Genomic DNA, 17,006 nt, shown 5'->3' with positions numbered 1-17,006 from the left:
AACTAATAAGCGATGGCTTCCCAAGCCGGCGTTGAGCGAGCGCTTGGCTAGCGCCCACAATAAAGGCGCTCAGTGCTAGCAGCATGTGATTCTGCCGAAAAGCGGACCAACCCATATAGTAGGTATGTATGATCTGATGTTAGTAACCATGCTTGCACCTACGTCGATTTACGACGAGTGCCTGCTCGGGCGAATAATTGTGGACAAAGCACCAAGAAGGCATTACCACTACTTGCTACCAGACTCTTTCCAAGGCTGTGCTAAGAATAGCCTAATACTTCGGCTAGACAGAGGAAAGAAAAATGGCGCGCCTGCGAGACATATTAGCATATGCATGTTTAAATTAATGCGACGTCCTGCCGACAACGTCCCATGATGAGAGCTGGTGTAAGCCTCGCAACACCATCATCCTTCCGGCCCTTTATGCAAGCCAAGTTGGATGTAGCCCCCGGTGTGGTGTGGTGTCTCCGATTCATGTTTTGCTGTTTTCCCGACGCCGGCCCTGATCAACCAGAACCGGCGTAATTATAAGGACGAGGGCAGGATGGCCTGATGTCTGGTTTGTTTCAGGACATGCTGCATACAGTAGTTTATCCCGCCGCCAACGCAGACTTACTATGGTCGGCTATCGCTCAGCATGCCGTATTCATGAATGTGTCGACAATCGATGGCATATGAAGGCAAAGTGCTCGGCACTCAGTTTATACAGTGCACTCGACAGCCTCGGCTTAATTCACGAGATGAACAACAGAGCGCTGCTGTCTACAAAAGTTCTGCTTACCTGCCCTTCAAGATGGTTCTATGGGGCCCAGCGATAGCCGGGATCCCGGATATCGCCATGCGAGACGAGCTGATGACGTTACGCTCGACGTAAAGGGCAACTTTTTCTTTAAAAATTGGTTTATATGTGTGAGAGGCAATAAAACAACAACAAACTGTCATCGAACGACACCATATGAAGCAGGGTAAAGACCAAAATATGGCTGTTCAACCTCTGCTGCAAGCTTTCTCAGTTGATAAAGCTATATGGAATAACGACAGCGAGATCATACTCGATTCTATGCCTCAGAATAAACAGAAAATAATGACAATACTAAAAAAGTGTCGAAAGATTCTTCGCGTTGATTGTGTGCGCACAGATACAGGTTTCCATCCAACTCGCTAGGTGATATTGTTTGTTAACAGGCAAACTACTGTGAGCATGTGTGCTGGCACGGACGGACTTGTGGCATAGAAACAAGGAGCATTCAATTCACCAAGACCAACAACTAACGAGGGGCGAGAACACTAGAGATAAGAGCTTGTGAAGGCTCGAATCATGTAAAACTGAGCGATATACTCTGTACTAGATGATTTCATGGCAGGAAGCTCTTTGGCTCTCTCGCAGGTAATCACGTGATCCAGCGTCACTGGTGGCTGGGGCAACACCAAAGCTTGGGAATTGCGCTGCCTAGCGCGTTTGCTTACTGAACATCGTCAGGTTTGCGCCGCTTGCGCCGCTTTGAATCGCAGATTCAATTTTTCTCCAATTATCAATTGAATTGAACGATTACGACGATGCCGCCAGGTAAGTGCTCTTCATTTGTTGTTGTTTGTCGTTTTGGAGTCCTTCGTTGCTGCCAGCTGGCGGGCGCCTGCAACCCCAGGCAGTCGGTGCCAGCTTAACTATTCCTGTACCTGCCTGAAGCTTTCACTCCAACTTCACCAATCGTTTCTCATCGTTGCATCATGGCGCCGAGAGGAAGGCCACCTGCTAAGAAAAGACTAGCACTCAGCGACGAGGAGACCTCGGACTATGAGACTGCGCAACCCATCAAGTCTCCGCGCAAGTCAACCTCGATATCCAGCGACACAGGCGACGCGCACGACGCGCTTACACTACCCCGGAGAAACGGAAGACCTAGTAGGAAGGAACAGAAAGCGTCGACTGGCGTAGAGGTGGGCGTATACGCGGAAGTGGACCCAGAGGACGATGCGGAGAACTCTGAGGAAGAGCTCGACGATGATGTGTACGACAATCTAGTTCCACATAAGGAGGCCTTGACTCTAACCGTCATTAATAGGTTCATCGTTGAAGCAATCAAGAAGCATATGATCGACGAAGATGTATGGAAGATATGCTCATAAAAAAAACCGATATATCCCCTAGGCACGACTGACGCCGCTTAGGGAACGTTGAAATTTCACGTCAAATGGGAGGGATACGAGAAAAAGTCGGACATGACGTGGGAGCCCGAGGAGAATTTACAGTATGTTTGTGGTTGCGGTACGCTAAGCGAGTCGTTGGACTGACTGTATTACGCTTAGAGAATCAGCAGGCGATATTCTGTCTAGCTACCTCGAATCTATAGGCGGTCGAGAAAAGATATTCGAGGAAACACACGAGGCTGCCAAAGGCAAGAAGCGCAGCCGTACGACCGGCACAGCGCAAGCTGCCAATACAAAGCGCTCTAAGAGAAACGGAACACATCCTAGCGAATCGGCGCCCCCGGCGACATCGGATAAATGGAGTCCTCCAGCAGGATCGTGGGAGGATGAAATCGATACGATTGACGCTTGCGAAGACGAAGGCAGCGGGCGGCTCATTGTTTACCTTGTGTGGAAAAACGGACGTAAGACGAAGCACGACACAAAGGTCATTTACAAGAAGTGCCCGCAAAAGGTAAGCATGCCTCAACTTTGATTTTCGCGAGTCTGGACACGAGGGGCTAATTTCTTTGGGTGCAGATGTTGGCATTTTACGAACGCCATGTGCGGATCATCAGAGAAGAGAATAGGCAGTTGACTGAATGAAGAGTTACAACGCTCACGTGAGAAGACGTTGGAAAGGAATGAAGAGGGACAAAGTATTTGGTTCCCCCCCCCTCCCTGTCTCGTGAATGTGCTGCGCAGGATTGACCTTTTTTTTCCCCCTACGCTTCTACACTTATCAGATGAGGGCCGGCGTATGTGGATTGTTTTGGGTCTAACGTTTATTTAATCTTCGTCTCTGTTTTCTCACAAGCCACGATTTCGGAATTATATTGGTTTTTGCCATTAGTGTCTACGCGACTAGCTTCTATTCAATGATAATGGAAGTAGTACTGACTGCAGTGCAGTGTATATGTATCAACTGCTGGAGGTATTCCTTGCTGAATGCCGTTTGTCTTTGTATTCTTCATGACGTTACTACTTGATCGTGAATGGCTGAATGAAGCTACTTATTGGCCGACGCGCACACGACGAACTTACACGCGACAGAACAGCCGCGGCAGAGAGCTTATAGCGACAGGGGTTTAGAATGTTCCTTCCGTCTTCCGTATTCATTACTCATCATGTTTCAACCAGTCACCAACACACAGCTGTTTCTTATGCTTGGCCAATGACATGCCACCAACGCAGCTACAAGTAGGTATATCTCTCCCATAATTATGAGGTTAGGAAGACACAATCGGGCTCCACTGAAACAGCAAAGCCTCAGCTCCTCTTGCTCGGCCCCTGCGCGCCGTACGCAAGTTACGAACTGCTAGTGAGAAAATCAGCGGGTCATTACGGCCGGTTACAGGGGTAAGAAAGACGTAAGCCACATCAGCTAGTCCCAGGTACGACAAGCAAGAAAGCGTGGTGGCATTCCCAGCCTTGCGATTTTTTTTGCGAAAATGGAGTGGCGGGGCAACGGCGTACATATAGCTGGGGGGGACGGGCATATTTATCGTGTACGCGGGAAGGGCCTCTTTGTTTTTGTGTCCTCCTTGTTTGTTGATCTATTCATTTTATGAACGACGAAAGCGCTTTGATTGAGTGATCTTTCTTGAATTGTTCATTACCTTTTTGGGAAATTCTTCTTGGATAACTTCATCAATCAGCGTCTTTTGTTCGTGGTGTTGGACCCGCTGTTGTTTTTGCGGTGACGAGACTCGTTGTTTGGTATGTACGTCGCCGCCTCGTTTTCCGATTGATGCAGGATGAACCAGTTGCTAATCGGGCCTCAGCTCAGTCCGTCCGCCAACGCATTCTACTCAGCTTTTACGCTGATCTTGTTCCGTGAAGCGATAAATACGAGACAAGCGCGTCAACTACACCGCCCAGGCTTCATCCACACAACCAAATACCCATCATAAACAAACCTTCACCGCAAAACAAAACCCATACAAAAGCACTCTCGATCCCCAAGCCGGGGATCTCGACCCGTCGCCATGACACAACGCAACTACGTCATTGCCATCATCATCATCGTCCTCTTCATCGTCTTGGCGGCCATTTCCTTTGGCATCTACAAGCTGGTGCATGGAGCGCGCCGAGAGCTCAGCGTGACGTCTGTGTCGAGTAGCAGCCAGTCTCAGAGCCTGGCAGACTAACACTGATTGAGCAAGAATTTCTTCCTTTCTGGGACTGTTGAACACGTGCGCCTTTTGCGTGTGTTAATATTGAGCCTGGGGGGGAGGGTTCTTGTGCTGAGATTGTTAGATGCTTTGACAAAGGTCATCAGAGATGATGATCCTTTTTTTTTTATCTCTCTTCTGCTTATGAAGTATGAGGCGCTGGGTTCTGTTATTTTTATATTTTTTTTTTCTCCCCTCGTTGGATAAATGAGCCATTTTACATGCTTGGATTTAAACTGGCTTTATGAGTTCTTGTGCTTTTTTTGAGGAAGCATTCACAGGGTTTTACGGTGGCCCTAAGTTTTGGATATACTATATGAGATCTGATGGATATTGGTACGACTATATAATGAGAGTGATGAATATATGTGTATATCCCAGCGCGGATGAGATGCAAAGACTTGTTTTTGCTGAGGTATTGAAGAGCACGAATACAAGAAGCAATTCAAGAGTAACCAATGACCGCCACTTTCGTTGTGATGATGACTCACCGTCGGTGCATCTCACGAGCTTGAATGTCTTGAAACGGTGAAATAAACAAGTATTTGTCTGAATATCCGTGTATGAGCTCCATCACTGCCCCGAAAATAATAAGCAACAGTGTGGTCACTCTCAAATGAGCAGAGTAGTCGCTCTTCGTCTGCACTTTTCACAGCTGCAGTCTCTCTGATTGACAGCAAGACCGCTCTTTTGACAACACGGACTCTTTCAAACACTCTGAATCACTGTCCTGTCATTCAGCATAAAGATGCTTCTCGCAACACCACGGCCTCTTCTCCTCTCTGTTCTTTCAGCCTACTCCAACCTCGACAACTCACCAACATCTGCTCCATCTACGTCCTCCAAGAAGCCTCACTTGCACCGTTTTGCGAAGATGGATGCGAGCAGTTCGACTTTGAAGGCTCGTGACGCCATCCGAGAACAGTTTGCCAACATGTCTGCATCTCAATCCGAGACTCCGAGCACTTCTCCTTCAACCAACGGTGTTAATCAGGAGCCTCACATGCGCTGGCCGCCCCCAACATTGTTCCCCGGGCAGAGCTTCAACATACCGTTCCAGCAGCAGGCATCTAACCCGTTACTCGCATTTTCACGCCTTCAGGAGAAATATAAACAGCATTTCCAAACGCACTACGGCCATCAAGCCACTCCTCTCAATCCAGGCGGCTTGTCACCACCATCCTCATCATCAAAGTCCCCGGAACTCAACCAATACCCCTCCTTTTCTGCCAGACTTGATCAGGAACAGCGTGTATCTGCAAGTATACATATCCTCCGCCACGTCCAAAACACCCTTCAGCAGCGCCACCACGAGACACAGCTGCACCTCGCCCGCACCGAGCAACTCATAGAGCAGACGGCATGGGATCTCTTCTTCCAAAGCCCCCTGGACTTTATGTGCCACAAGATGGATATCCTCATCGGCCCTGCCGCAATCGGCGCTCTCACTGGAGGGGTGATCGCCCCAAAGGCTCAATCTGTTCGCGAGAGCGAGGCTTGGATGAGAAAGTTGGATGTCTTGAGAGACTTGCAGGATGACGAATGCGCCGCGAAGAAGAGGATGGAGAAGACTATGAGACAGATGAAACGTACAGACGAGATGATGATTGTGGGCTCATTGAAGCTACAGCAGCTGTCATCGCAGAGAAGCACCCCTTTCGGGGGCCCATACAGCATGGGGTTTCATAATCCCTTTTCTGGAGCTCAGACAATGGCATTTTCATCAGGCGTAACGGGCATCAACATGGCTGGAAACTCGAAAAGCACAGCATCTGCGGCGCCAAGCACTTTTTCGAATTGGCCAAAGTTTGGTGCTCCGCAAGATGTCAATCATGATGAAGCCAGTAGCATCAATGTCACCGACAGCAGCAGCACTGGTAGTAGCAGTCACTTTGAAGCGTATTGCGGCGGCCATGAATGCTGTGGACACCGCGGTCAGTGATTGATGGAGATTTTGGGACTCTGGCTGAGCTTTTAGAACAATTTATTTTGCTGTTACTGGGAGTTTAAGGGGGTTTGGTGCAGCTCGGGTAAGGGGAAGCATGTAAACAAATCGAGGCTTAGGGTAGGGGATCTGGCTATATTCGCCATTATTTTAACCGCTCCCGGGCATTATAGCTTTTCTAAATTGCTCGTCTACTAAATTCAATGCATTCTACTGCAATAATGTGCTTCCTCTTACTTCATTTGTAGGAAAAGAGCCTTGGATAAGGAGGTGACGTCTTACTTGGAAGCATATCCTGCGCACAGCTCCTTTGTAATGCTTCCGCACACTCATCTATCAGACATCAAACTCATCATAGTTGTTTCTTTCTAGCGGACTCTCCAGACTCTATCATCACTACCCTCATACTCTGGCACATCTCCAAATACCCACGTCCACCAAGACGCCGATGAGTCACTCATGTGCCTACATTCAAGCTGAGCCGTATACAGATTGTCCTCGGGCAACATCACAATGTTTGCCATCAAGAAAGCGCCAATCGAAGAGCAATCAAACATGCTAGACCTCCGTTCTTCCCAGTCAATCTGATACCTAAAGTCCGCAAGTTGCATGTCCGGCTCAAGCTTCACCATCGCACACCAGGGCTCTTGGCGCCAACCGGCCCTATCAAAGTTGTAAACCACGTCCATGCCTAGCACAAGCGCAACGAACTGCGTAGGATGCTTCATCGCCACCATCTGCTGCCTCGTAAAGTCTCTCGTCCCTATTGGCGCCTTTCGCTCTTGGCTCACGTCTGAGACTCCAATGCGCACAACACCCTCGATCGACCGGGTGATTCCCTCATTCTTTTCGCCATCGTGGCGCCGTTCAAAGCGGAGCAGGCCGCCCGGGTATGTGTCTTGCACCTGGTATGATCCTTGGAGGACCCGATTATCGCGATACCATCGGTCGGCGGGGAAGCCTTCCCTGGTGCTGATGCCGCTGCTGAGAAGCTGGATGCGGAAACCGAGAGAGGTGGATTCACGAGGGATCTGGGAGACTGAGACTAAACGAGAATCCCAGACTTTCGGATCCCGGAATAACTGTTCAAAGTATGTAGTGATCTGATCTTAATCGTTGTCCGCAGTTCCATCGTCAGCACCAGCAAGTTTACTGAAACGCCTGTCCAAGGAACGAGCAATCACTTACAGAGCCAAGAATCAGAATGCTGTCTCGATCGTAACGACATGGTAGTAGAATCCAAATGCGTCTCGCGAAGTATCCAAGGGTTGACCCTCGCGAACTGGGAATTGCCTTCATCCAGAGCACAGATATCTATACAGGGAGAAAAGTCGCCAGACGGACCAAATCTGCACCCCAGAGCGGCGAGATAATAGTTTGACTGAAGACCGCGCGGCAGCCGACGATACGCAGGGTTATCGTTCTGCATCATGAACATGTCCTGCGGCTGGACCAACAGCTCGACCTGCAGGCTCCTGTTCACAATCTGGGCCGCCCGCCTGGAAGGACGACTGGTTGCGAAGGGGAAGACCAGCTTGCCGGTATGTTTAAAGGCACTTGGGGACTCGGCCAGGAGCCCAAAAAGCTGCTGGTTGGGATGCTCCAGCTCGGGCACTACCCACGCAAAGATGGACTGGTCGTCAACCGTCTTGATGATCTCCTCTTGCAGCCGAAAGAAGGCATTCTTGCCCTCGCCGTAGATCAGCGGTATAGAGACCGAGAAGAGGCCCATCAGGCAGTACGCCGTATCCTCGACCCTCGTCGTCATCCTGCTAGCCGCCCAGGACATTTTGCGCGCCACCGTGATGATGGAAGGATCGGCCCCAGCAAGGACGCTGATGTCGATGCCCGTGATTTCAGACAGCAGGCCCTTGAGCAGAGACTTGCGGCCGAGCAGTTTCCAGTCCTTGGAGTAGAAGACAACGTCCCTCGGGGCGATGAGCTCCTGCAGAGTCCACCCTCTCGTGAACCAGCGGCTGTTTCTGAATTCCGGACTGAAGCAATGCTCCGCATCGACCAGGTAGGCATAGCAGATGGCCGACCCGCGATACCACGAGTACATGGAGTTGATGGCCTCGGACAGCTCCGCGCTGCTCGTCTTGTCGATGCAGCAGGTATCGATCCAGATGTAGGCGTAGCCCTCGGACTGGGCGAGCGCACATGCGCCCTCGACTTTGGCGAAGCCTTGGGGCTTCCTCTGGCGGGCGAGGTCTATTGACTGGGTCAAATCCTGGTATGTCAGCTCCTCATCGCCCCAGGTGTGAGACAGGATCGCATATTCCGGGATGTTGTAGTCGAAGAATTCAATGATCTGGTAGGTTTTGGTGTTGAGAAGCCGCATATTCTGTAAGTCAGGCCTTCTTGTATTCCCTTATTCCCTTTTTATTTTCTTCTTTTTTCCCACTCTTCTTGCACCAGGGTGCGTTCGTATGGATGGAAATCCTGGCTTGGTCATGGCATGCGATGATGCTTTGCTTATATAGCCGCCGTTTTGCTGTGCTGCAGGTTACGACGCGACAGCACCTTTTGGGCTAAGTGAGATGAGCTGAACGAAGCACCTGCATGGGTAGCAGTCAGTGGCAGCCAATAGCAGCAATTAGGAGACAGCATCGCTTAATAAACAGCAGATGATGATTCATTTCATTCGCCTCGTCAAGGTATTGGTACCGCCTCACTTCTATCGCCGCAATGCCAAGTGTACATTCTATATAAAACCCATGTGTGTGTCCTCATGTGCCGAGGCTGAAGGCAGCAACTCGAGCTGAAAACGAAAAGAAAAGGCATTCTGGAATAAAATAAGCTAAAGTAAAAGAAAAGAAGAAGAAGAAGAAGAAGAAAAAAGAGCATCGCAATTCATTCACCACTCGACATTTACCAACTCATCAGCCCCCTGCCTCTATCAAATCCTCCTCTCAGCTGCCTTTCGGGCTTGACAACCTTACCCTTCAACACGGTATATCTCACCAGATTCTCGCAGTCCTCTGGTCTTATTCTCGCCAACCAAATGCACTGCGCAGCTCCCACATCTTCCTTGTCTCCCTCTTCAGTCTTTGTTTTCCTCTCATCTTTGGCTTCTTCCTCAGCATCTTCCTTTGCCGCCACCGCTTCCACTACTCCTTCGGGCAGCGGCTCGTCATCCTTGCCAAAAGGATTCGGCCGTCGGTAAACCATCACATTAGCAGAGTATTTGTGGCCTCCGACATGGCTAATGAAGTAGATGCCCACTCCGCCCGGTCTCTCGTCGTGCAAATCGCGGTAGAGGCCCAGCGGACGCAAATGTCTCTCCAGCTCCTTGCGTAGAAGCGGCGCACTCTGGCCGCAGCGGGCGTCACGCGTCTTCTGGCTGCACAGGAGGATCACGGCACTGTGCGGACATGGGTTGATTGTGAGATCTGCTAATGAGGCGTCTGGGCTGGGGAGTGAGGCGGGGATGACAGAGCGCCAGGGGACGAGAGGCGATGCGCTTGTGGGCGCATTGTTGATGACGCCGGTGATGAGCTGGGAAACGTTCTTTGGATGGACGTTTTGCACGGTGACAAAGGCTGGGAGGAGGATGACGGTGGTGGGCTCTGAGTAGTCATGGGTGTCGTGAGGCGTGGGAATGTTGGATGCGGACAGCATGAGTCTCTGTGAGAAAGTGGTTAGCCATATATATCTTGACTCTTTTCATTCTCATTCTCGTCTTGAACCCCCCCTTTTTTTTCTTCTTCTCTCTCTCCTCAAGCAAGATGAAGGGGTTCACTTGAACACGTCTCATCGTCTTACTATCATATCTCATCTCATCTCATCATCTCATCTCATGCTCCAACACTCATTCACTCATTCACATCAAAAAATGAATAATAATGAAAAAAAGAAAGAAAAAAAAAACTCACCCCATTCGTCACTCCGCCAACCTTTTGAATCGCCTCCATCACGCTGCCCTTCTCATCAGCCACATCCCTCACCCAGTCACTCTTCCCCGTCCCCACAAGCACATGCGTGCTCCAGCCCTTGACCTGCCCGTACAGCACGTCCTCCTCGTCAATCTTGAAGCCGCGCGGGTACTTGACCGAGCAGCTCTCGCAGTCGTGCAGGCACTCGTCGCCGTCCACCTCGGCGCTCGTCTTGTCAAACAGCACCTCCATCGGCGCCGAGCCCCCACTCGACGACGGTGCCGCCAGCTGCCCCGCGACGGAGGCCGGCACGGCGCCCAGCACCGAGTTCATGAGCGATTTCAGCGAGACGGCCATTTTCTGCTTGACGGGCATGCGAGGGCTTGCTGCTGCGTGGCCGTTGGCTGTGGCGGCCGGGGGTGGCATGATGAAAGGAAGAAGAAGGAGAAAAGAAAAGCGCTTCCGAGTAGAGTGGAAAATAGTCCAAGTGGATATCCGAAGCCCAGTGCCTAGTCAAGGGGCAACTTCTTTCAAGTTCCAACAAAACAATCGCTTGCTTGCTAAATAAACGGAATAAACAAAGTTTAAAAGAATAAGGAAAAGACAAAAAAAAGACCAAACAGCCACAGCCGTGCACTACAGCCGGGCTCCTTTAAAAGGAAACGGGCATCTGAATGCCTTGATTTCCCCCCAAAGCTCGGACTTACCGGTGCAAGCACAATACCACGAAAATGCTTATCAGATCCTGCCCAACCGCGCGGCACTGCGAATCGGCTCCCCACCAAGCCCACCTGGATTGCCAGATGCAGCGCCCCTCCCACTCTTCGCTTCGGATGCTAAGCCGATGGGTGGGTGGAGGGCCGCGCCCAAAGGGGAAATTCCCGTCATCGCAGCATCGCTGGATGTCGCTGCCGGTATTCCGCATACTCGAACTTTTGCTGTAGTCGTCATCCCATGTTCCAAGCCTCGTCCGCTACATGTTAATCTACGGCCAACTAGCGGTTGAAAAGACAAATTATCCATCACTCCCTTCATTGTTTGCCGCGTAATCTCCCCCACAATCTCTGGTCCCAACCATCGCCGAGCATCTCCGAGCCCAATTCACCGGCCCTTGTCTACGGACTAAACCACCCCCCCATTTGCTTGGCACTATTCGCACGCTGCTCACCATTATAATAACATCGCAGTCCATTCATTCTAAGCTTACCAAAAACGTAAAATACCATAAGCACAATGAAATATTCCTTAATAGCGATTGCGTAAGCGGACATGAATGATGCTACCCCCTTATGGTTGTATGGTACCTACCTATTACTACAAAGTCAAACATCACCAAAACTCTTAGCCGTCCACATACAAGAAGGAGACTCTCTAGGTCTTCAGATTTTGCGACATTTCTGCGTCACGAGTTTACCTTGCAGCCTTGCATAGGCATTCTCACATCACATCGTTATGGTCGGATATAACTTCCTCTTTCTATTTATAATCTTATGGGTAAGTTCAAACGCCGTAGCACCATATATTATACGCAACTACACTTTTTGCAAGTTGTAGAAAGCTCAAAACGCCCACAAGTACATACTAAGGGAAGGAAGAGACCCACAAGTCCACCAAGACAGTGTATGGTGCTGCAGCTTCCCACCAGATATACATGTTCTGCATTCACTTCGTGCAGGCACTTATCTATTGCAGAAATTGGCCCAATGACCTTGCCTTCTCAAATTTATAAATAGAGCCTAGCCACCACAGCATATATAAGTGAAAGTAAAAGTGAAAAGAGAAAAAAAAAAGCAATGAATCACAGCTTCTAGCAGAGATTTTTTAAAACAGATTGTGTGCTGTTATGGTAGCCGAACCCAAGCCCAGATAGCCTCATACAAGGTGAGGGAGAGAACACCACTTCATCAATAATAAAAGAGGCTTTGAGCGGCCGAAATTGAGGTATTGAAGGCTCTCATCACCTGAAACTAGTCACACAGGTATCATGTTCTGAAAAGTATAGTCTTGTAGTTATTGAGACTTTGGTTGGAGCAGCCTGACAATGGCCTCATGCCCATTCTCAGTAGCCAACGAAAGTGGCGTCTTGTTAAACGTATCTTTCACCTCGACGTCAGCGCCCTTCTCAAGCAACAGCCTCACAATGACCTCGCTCCCATTCTTAGCAGCCCACGAAAGTGGCGTCCTATTAAATACATCTTTCGCCTCGACATCGGCTCCCTTTTCAAGCAATAGCCTCACGATGGCCTCGTGCCCGTGTTCCGCAGCCTGCATAAGTATCGCCTGGCCAAAGGTACCTTTCGCCTCAATGTCGGCACCCTTTTCGAGCAACAGCCGTACAATAACCTCATACCCGTATATCGCAGCCAACCAAAGCGGCGTTAGATTACCATTTGAACATTTTGAGTTAATACCAGCACCCTTTTCAAGCAACTGCCTTACAACGGCCTCGTGCCCTCTAGCAGCAGCCAAATGAAGAGGTGTCCAATTGTTATTATCTTTCACCTCAATATCGGCGCCTTTCTCAAGCAGTATTCTTATAATAGACTCATACCCGTATGTCGCAGCCTGCGAAAGCGGCGTCTGATTACTATTTCTACATTTCGCCTCAGTATTAGCACCCTTTTCAAGCAACAGCCTTACAATGGCCTCATGCCCTTCCTCAATAGCCCAGAAAAGCGGCGTCTCGTTATTAAATATATCTTTCTCCTCGATATTAGCGCCTTTCTCAAGCAATATCCTTGTAACGGCCTCATTCCCGTAAACTATAGCCATATGAAATGGTGTCAGGCTATTATTATCTTTCACCTTAATATCAGCGCCCTTCTCAAGCAGTATTCTCACAACTGCCTCGTGCCCATTAACTGCAGCGCGATAAAGCGGTGTCCGATTTTTATCATCTTTCGCCTCGATGTCAGCGCCTTGCTCAAGCAGTATCCTCACAACAGCCTCATTTCCACTAACTGCAGCGGAATGAAGCGGTGTCCAATTTTTATCATCTTTCGCCTCGATGTCAGCGCCTTGCTCAAGCAGCATCCTCACAACAGCCTCATTTCCACTAACTGCAGCGGAATGAAGCGGTGTCCAATTTTTATCATCTTTCGCCTCGATGTCAGCGCCTTGCTCAAGCAGTATTCTCACAACAGCCTCATTCCCACTAACTGTAGCGGACTGAAGCGGTGTGTGGCTGTGATTATCTTTCGCTTTAATCTCGGCGCCTTTCTCAAGCAGCATCCTCACAACAGCCTCGTGCCCATTAACTGCAGCGCAATAAAGCGGTGTCCGATTTTTATCATCTTTCGCCTCGATGTCAGCGCCTTGCTCAAGCAGTATCCTCACAACAGCCTCGTGCCCATTAACTGCAGCGGAATAAAGCGGTGTCCAATTTTTATCATCTTTCGCCTCGATGTCAGCGCCTTGCTCAAGCAGCAACCTCACAACGGTCTCTTGTCCGTGTGCGGCGGCCCAGAAGAGTGGCGTTCGTCCACCACCATCCCTAACATCTGCATTATGCCCGTTATCAATCAAGGAAGTCATGCACGTTAGTCCGAAGTACGCTGCAAGATGAACGCCTGTCATTCTCCCACCCTCTTGGGTATAGATTTCATAGCCTTGATTATCCATTATTACTTGGGCTGAGGCAGACGCCTTAGCTTCGCTCTCTAGGAAATTAAGAATTAGTCGTTTCTCTGGAGCAGTGCGAGCATGATGCCCCCAGTTATGCGCGGCGTAGTCGTAGAGCTCATTTGATTCTAGTCGCTCTATAAACTCAAAGTAATCTTGACAACATCCACTCTCGAAAACACTGAAAGAGAGATACGTAACGCAGATTTCCGTGATATCAACCTCTGCATCCGGAAACCAATTACGTTGTGTTCGTTCAAAGTATTCCTGGGTCGTGTAGTGAACTAATCGGATGATATCGCTCTCTTTATCAACTGTGACTAATCCAGCACATACTGAGACCATGTCTTCAACTACTGGAAGATTGTCTCGGTCAAGCTCAGTGCTCCCAGCCTTTACCGCCAGAGCATGTTGGAGTTCCGATGTGGTCAGCTGCCGTTTTGCGCAGGTGATCCATGATAAAACCTTCTTTCCAAGCCTTTGAAAGCCTGGCATCTGACTGTTTATTCTGTCCATTGCTTGGTTATATGCCTTTTCCAAAATATCGCGCTTCTTATTTTCTCCTAGTTCCAGTTGGTTTTGCTTCTTAAACTGCTCTAATGCAGTGTTGATTTCCGTTATGGATGTCTTGTCTTTGAGCGAGTCGAGATAAAGCTGCGCAAGCAGAAACCTGGGCGAATGTCAGCAGTCATTTGGTAGCTTCAGCGGAAGCAAAATTCCTACATTCCATCCACTGCACTTGTAATTTCAGTCTTGATCCTTCCCTGGATGTCTGGCCTATTTGCAACACATCTTGGGAGATTCGACGTGTGGCCATCAAGATATGTGCGTACATCTTCACGAGCTGCCAAGATTTCTCGCCTAAGGTGATTTTGAAGCTTGAACTGCTCTTCAATTTCCGGAATGGGTCGTGAGGTTGCAAAGAAGTTCGCTACAGTGTTGGCTTGAAGGTGGAAAATATATGACAGGAGTTTTAATCCGCAGTCACTAAAAGGTTGGCATTCGTCAAGCGCATCGACAATGATGAACACTTTTGAGTACATAATTGCGACGGATTGGAGAGCCTGTGAGAATTCGTCTACTGATGGCCTCGTCTGCCTCTCTTTGTGTCGGTTGTAGAGATCTTTCACACTCTCTGGGAAAGACTGGCTTCGAGCTAGCTGCTTCAACAGACTCGCCACCAAGTTTTCCATATTCTGGTCGTCTCTCTGCTTGAAATTGCAGTAGATATACGCAATGCCTATCGTTTTGTCATTCCTAAATTTTGAAAGGAGATCGTTTATCACGATCGCTGTGAGAATCGTTTTGCCTGATCCTGGAATGCCAGGGCAAAATAGTGTGTGCTTGTCAGAGTTCAGCCAAGTCTGGTACTCAACGCAATCTAAAAGCCACTGCCCAGTTCCCGGCGCTCGTCTGTTGAAGAAGTCGCTATGCTGAGGCCCATATTCAATTGGCGTAAGCCAGTCAAGGATATCCTTGTTAGCTTGGTTATGTTGCACTTGGATAACTTTGTCAATGCTTTGCTGGACGCCTGGCATTAATTGACACATAATTAACACTTTTGTACTGTTACTGGGTAATTAAACTACCTTAGACGCACCAGAGAGAACCTCAATAATCTTCTTCTCAGCTTCAATCCTATTTGGAGCGATTCGACGGAGAAGGTCTTTGGCATACGCAGCTGCCGCCATTGCCGCATAACCCTGCCACTCCTTGTTCTTGTGGGAATCCGAATAGTCGCAGATACCGCGGATAACCAGGCAAGGAAAGTTATTCATTAACCCCGCTGCTTCCATTTCAAAGCATAGTATATCTTCTTCTGCAGCAAGCATATCTCTAACCAAAGCATCCTTCATTACCTGATTTCCTGAGGCAATTATGCCGTAGTGGATTGCCGGATTATCCTCGTCTTCAGTTCGCTGAGATCGCTGTACTATCTTTGCTGGATCAGTACCACAAGCTGTTATACAGCTGTCGTTATTTGCAGAATGCACGACTTGGGATTGATATAGCCTATCGCTACTCGGATCTGGCCGGCTATACATCTTCTGGAGTCTTTTCTTCTTCTGGAGGATGTTGTTGATATCCCCTTCAAGCTCGTGGCCATCGCTCTCGTACTGGCCACGAATTAAAGTCACTGCTGTACGTAGGACAGTTGGAGGTTGGTTCAGAAACCCCGTTGGCTTAAAACCCTGATCTTGAATGGTTTTGCCAAAGTCATACTGAAACACGCCGCCCTTTCCATTTCGAGGAGCGCTGACTACAATGTCGCCCAGACGGATATCATGCTTTTTGCTCGGTGCACCGCCACCAATCCCGACCATCAGGCCAACTCTAATGTTACAAAAGCTATGTATCATGTCTTTTGCAACACTAGTGGCAGAGGATATGCCGTACTCCCCGTCAGGCAAAACGGCAATGACGACATTGTGCCCCCCTATTTCACCCAGTGTATAAGCGTTATTGTCGTTGGGTGACACGATTGGAGGTTCTGTGTGTTCCACATCGAGAAATTGTCGTGCAGCTACATACTCCGTTCTTATGGCGCAAATCCAGCCGACCGTATAGTCCTTGGGCTCAGGCATGTCCGCTCGTAGGATGATTCAAATGTCAGGCGAAGCAAGAAGGACGGTTAATGTTTGGCCGCCGAGGTTTCTCAGAAAGATCACTTGCTTCCACCTGGATAAGTTAGCTCCGTCTGTAGACGCTGTGATCACCAAGCATAACAACTAACCTGACAGCGCAATTTATCCTCTCCAGTTGCGTAGATTTTGAGATCTGTGCTGAAGTTTGGTTGACAAAGTGTACAATACCCCAAACAGCCCAATGATTATGAAAGAAGAAACGATACCGCGGCCATCAATCAAACAAAAGCGGCTGGGCAATATTAGGCAGAAACAAGTTGGCGAGAACCCGTGGTTAGCTATTCGCTGGGGTTACCTCGGCCGTGGGCGCCTACTCGCATTTGCATAATCGCTTCCTCATTTGTCGGGGTTGAACTTGTGGCTTATTTCTGTTCGCAGCTGTGTCAAGTACAAAATTCACTCAGGCCTCGCTTGTGGTGTTTCGTTGGGTGCAGCACCCAGGCATTTCCCCCGCACCGCAAAGCGAAACACACCAAAGGTTGGATGGCTGCACAATGTTTACCAGCTTACATGCGCGTGGACGTGAGCAGACACTGTTATCATAGGTTTTAGTGACTTT

At 49.1% G+C, this 17,006-nt stretch overlaps 6 protein-coding genes across 6 annotated transcripts; 3 read left to right on the top strand and 3 right to left on the bottom strand.

Annotated features, from left to right (window-relative positions):
- Nucleotides 1-1,544: 1,544 nt before the first annotated feature.
- Nucleotides 1,545-3,766, top strand: TrAFT101_002577 (uncharacterized protein). Its single transcript, XM_066126649.1, has 5 exons — nt 1,545-2,009; nt 2,064-2,106; nt 2,170-2,249; nt 2,308-2,662; nt 2,728-3,766. Exons 1-5 carry the CDS (start codon nt 1,729-1,731, stop codon nt 2,791-2,793), a joined length of 825 nt encoding a protein of 274 aa, XP_065982753.1. The 5' UTR covers nt 1,545-1,728; the 3' UTR covers nt 2,794-3,766.
- Nucleotides 3,767-4,175: 409 nt separating this feature from the next.
- Nucleotides 4,176-4,337, top strand: TrAFT101_002576 (uncharacterized protein; the record flags this gene model as incomplete). Its single annotated transcript, XM_066126648.1, has 1 exon — nt 4,176-4,337. One exon carries the CDS (start codon nt 4,176-4,178, stop codon nt 4,335-4,337), a length of 162 nt encoding a protein of 53 aa, XP_065982752.1.
- A 616-nt stretch (nt 4,338-4,953) lies between these two features.
- TrAFT101_002575 (uncharacterized protein) lies at nt 4,954-6,498 on the top strand. The gene has a single exon (XM_024902330.2). It carries the CDS (start codon nt 5,110-5,112, stop codon nt 6,301-6,303), a length of 1,194 nt encoding a protein of 397 aa, XP_024763693.2. The 5' UTR covers nt 4,954-5,109; the 3' UTR covers nt 6,304-6,498.
- Nucleotides 6,469-8,747, bottom strand: TrAFT101_002574 (uncharacterized protein). Its single transcript, XM_024902329.2, has 2 exons — nt 7,495-8,747; nt 6,469-7,414 (listed from the first exon to the last, which is right to left on the bottom strand). The coding sequence occupies exons 1-2, from the start codon at nt 8,645-8,647 to the stop codon at nt 6,675-6,677; spliced, it is 1,893 nt and encodes a 630-aa protein (XP_024763692.1). The 5' UTR covers nt 8,648-8,747; the 3' UTR covers nt 6,469-6,674.
- Nucleotides 8,748-8,852: 105 nt separating this feature from the next.
- TrAFT101_002573 (uncharacterized protein) lies at nt 8,853-10,842 on the bottom strand. Its single transcript, XM_024901741.2, has 2 exons — nt 10,182-10,842; nt 8,853-9,933 (listed from the first exon to the last, which is right to left on the bottom strand). The coding sequence occupies exons 1-2, from the start codon at nt 10,605-10,607 to the stop codon at nt 9,178-9,180; spliced, it is 1,182 nt and encodes a 393-aa protein (XP_024763691.1). The 5' UTR covers nt 10,608-10,842; the 3' UTR covers nt 8,853-9,177.
- Nucleotides 10,843-11,749: 907 nt separating this feature from the next.
- On the bottom strand, nt 11,750-17,002 carry TrAFT101_002572 (uncharacterized protein). Its single transcript, XM_066126647.1, has 4 exons — nt 16,537-17,002; nt 15,403-16,481; nt 14,526-15,333; nt 11,750-14,472 (listed from the first exon to the last, which is right to left on the bottom strand). The coding sequence occupies exons 2-4, from the start codon at nt 16,385-16,387 to the stop codon at nt 12,192-12,194; spliced, it is 4,074 nt and encodes a 1,357-aa protein (XP_065982751.1). The 5' UTR covers nt 16,388-16,481; nt 16,537-17,002; the 3' UTR covers nt 11,750-12,191.
- Nucleotides 17,003-17,006: the final 4 nt, after the last annotated feature.

Source organism: Trichoderma asperellum, chromosome 2, assembly GCF_020647865.1.
Source record: "Trichoderma asperellum chromosome 2, complete sequence".
Classification (NCBI taxonomy): Eukaryota; Fungi; Ascomycota; class Sordariomycetes; order Hypocreales; family Hypocreaceae; genus Trichoderma; species Trichoderma asperellum.
This window is presented reverse-complemented; position numbering and strand designations above follow the sequence as displayed.

Bases quoted from the DNA above. Each gene is read 5' to 3' on its own strand.
- TrAFT101_002577 (XM_066126649.1), top strand. From the start codon at position 1,729: ATGGCGCCGAGAGGAAGGCCACCTGCTAAGAAAAGACTAGCACTCAGC. The intron at 2,107-2,169 runs GTATGGAAGATA...GACGCCGCTTAG, and splicing joins AGCATATGATCGACGAAGAT to GGAACGTTGAAATTTCACGT. The intron at 2,250-2,307 runs GTATGTTTGTGG...TATTACGCTTAG, and splicing joins GAGCCCGAGGAGAATTTACA to AGAATCAGCAGGCGATATTC.
- TrAFT101_002575 (XM_024902330.2), top strand. From the start codon at position 5,110: ATGCTTCTCGCAACACCACGGCCTCTTCTCCTCTCTGTTCTTTCAGCC.
- TrAFT101_002574 (XM_024902329.2), bottom strand. From the start codon at position 8,647: ATGCGGCTTCTCAACACCAAAACCTACCAGATCATTGAATTCTTCGAC. The intron at 7,415-7,494 runs GTAAGTGATTGC...ACAACGATTAAG, and splicing joins GCATTCTGATTCTTGGCTCT to ATCAGATCACTACATACTTT.
- TrAFT101_002573 (XM_024901741.2), bottom strand. From the start codon at position 10,607: ATGCCACCCCCGGCCGCCACAGCCAACGGCCACGCAGCAGCAAGCCCT. The intron at 9,934-10,181 runs GTGAGTTTTTTT...ACTTTCTCACAG, and splicing joins TTGGCGGAGTGACGAATGGG to AGACTCATGCTGTCCGCATC.
- TrAFT101_002572 (XM_066126647.1), bottom strand. From the start codon at position 16,387: ATGCCTGAGCCCAAGGACTATACGGTCGGCTGGATTTGCGCCATAAGA. The intron at 15,334-15,402 runs GTGCGTCTAAGG...AATTAATGCCAG, and splicing joins GATTATTGAGGTTCTCTCTG to GCGTCCAGCAAAGCATTGAC. The intron at 14,473-14,525 runs GTAGGAATTTTG...ACATTCGCCCAG, and splicing joins ACAAGTGCAGTGGATGGAAT to GTTTCTGCTTGCGCAGCTTT.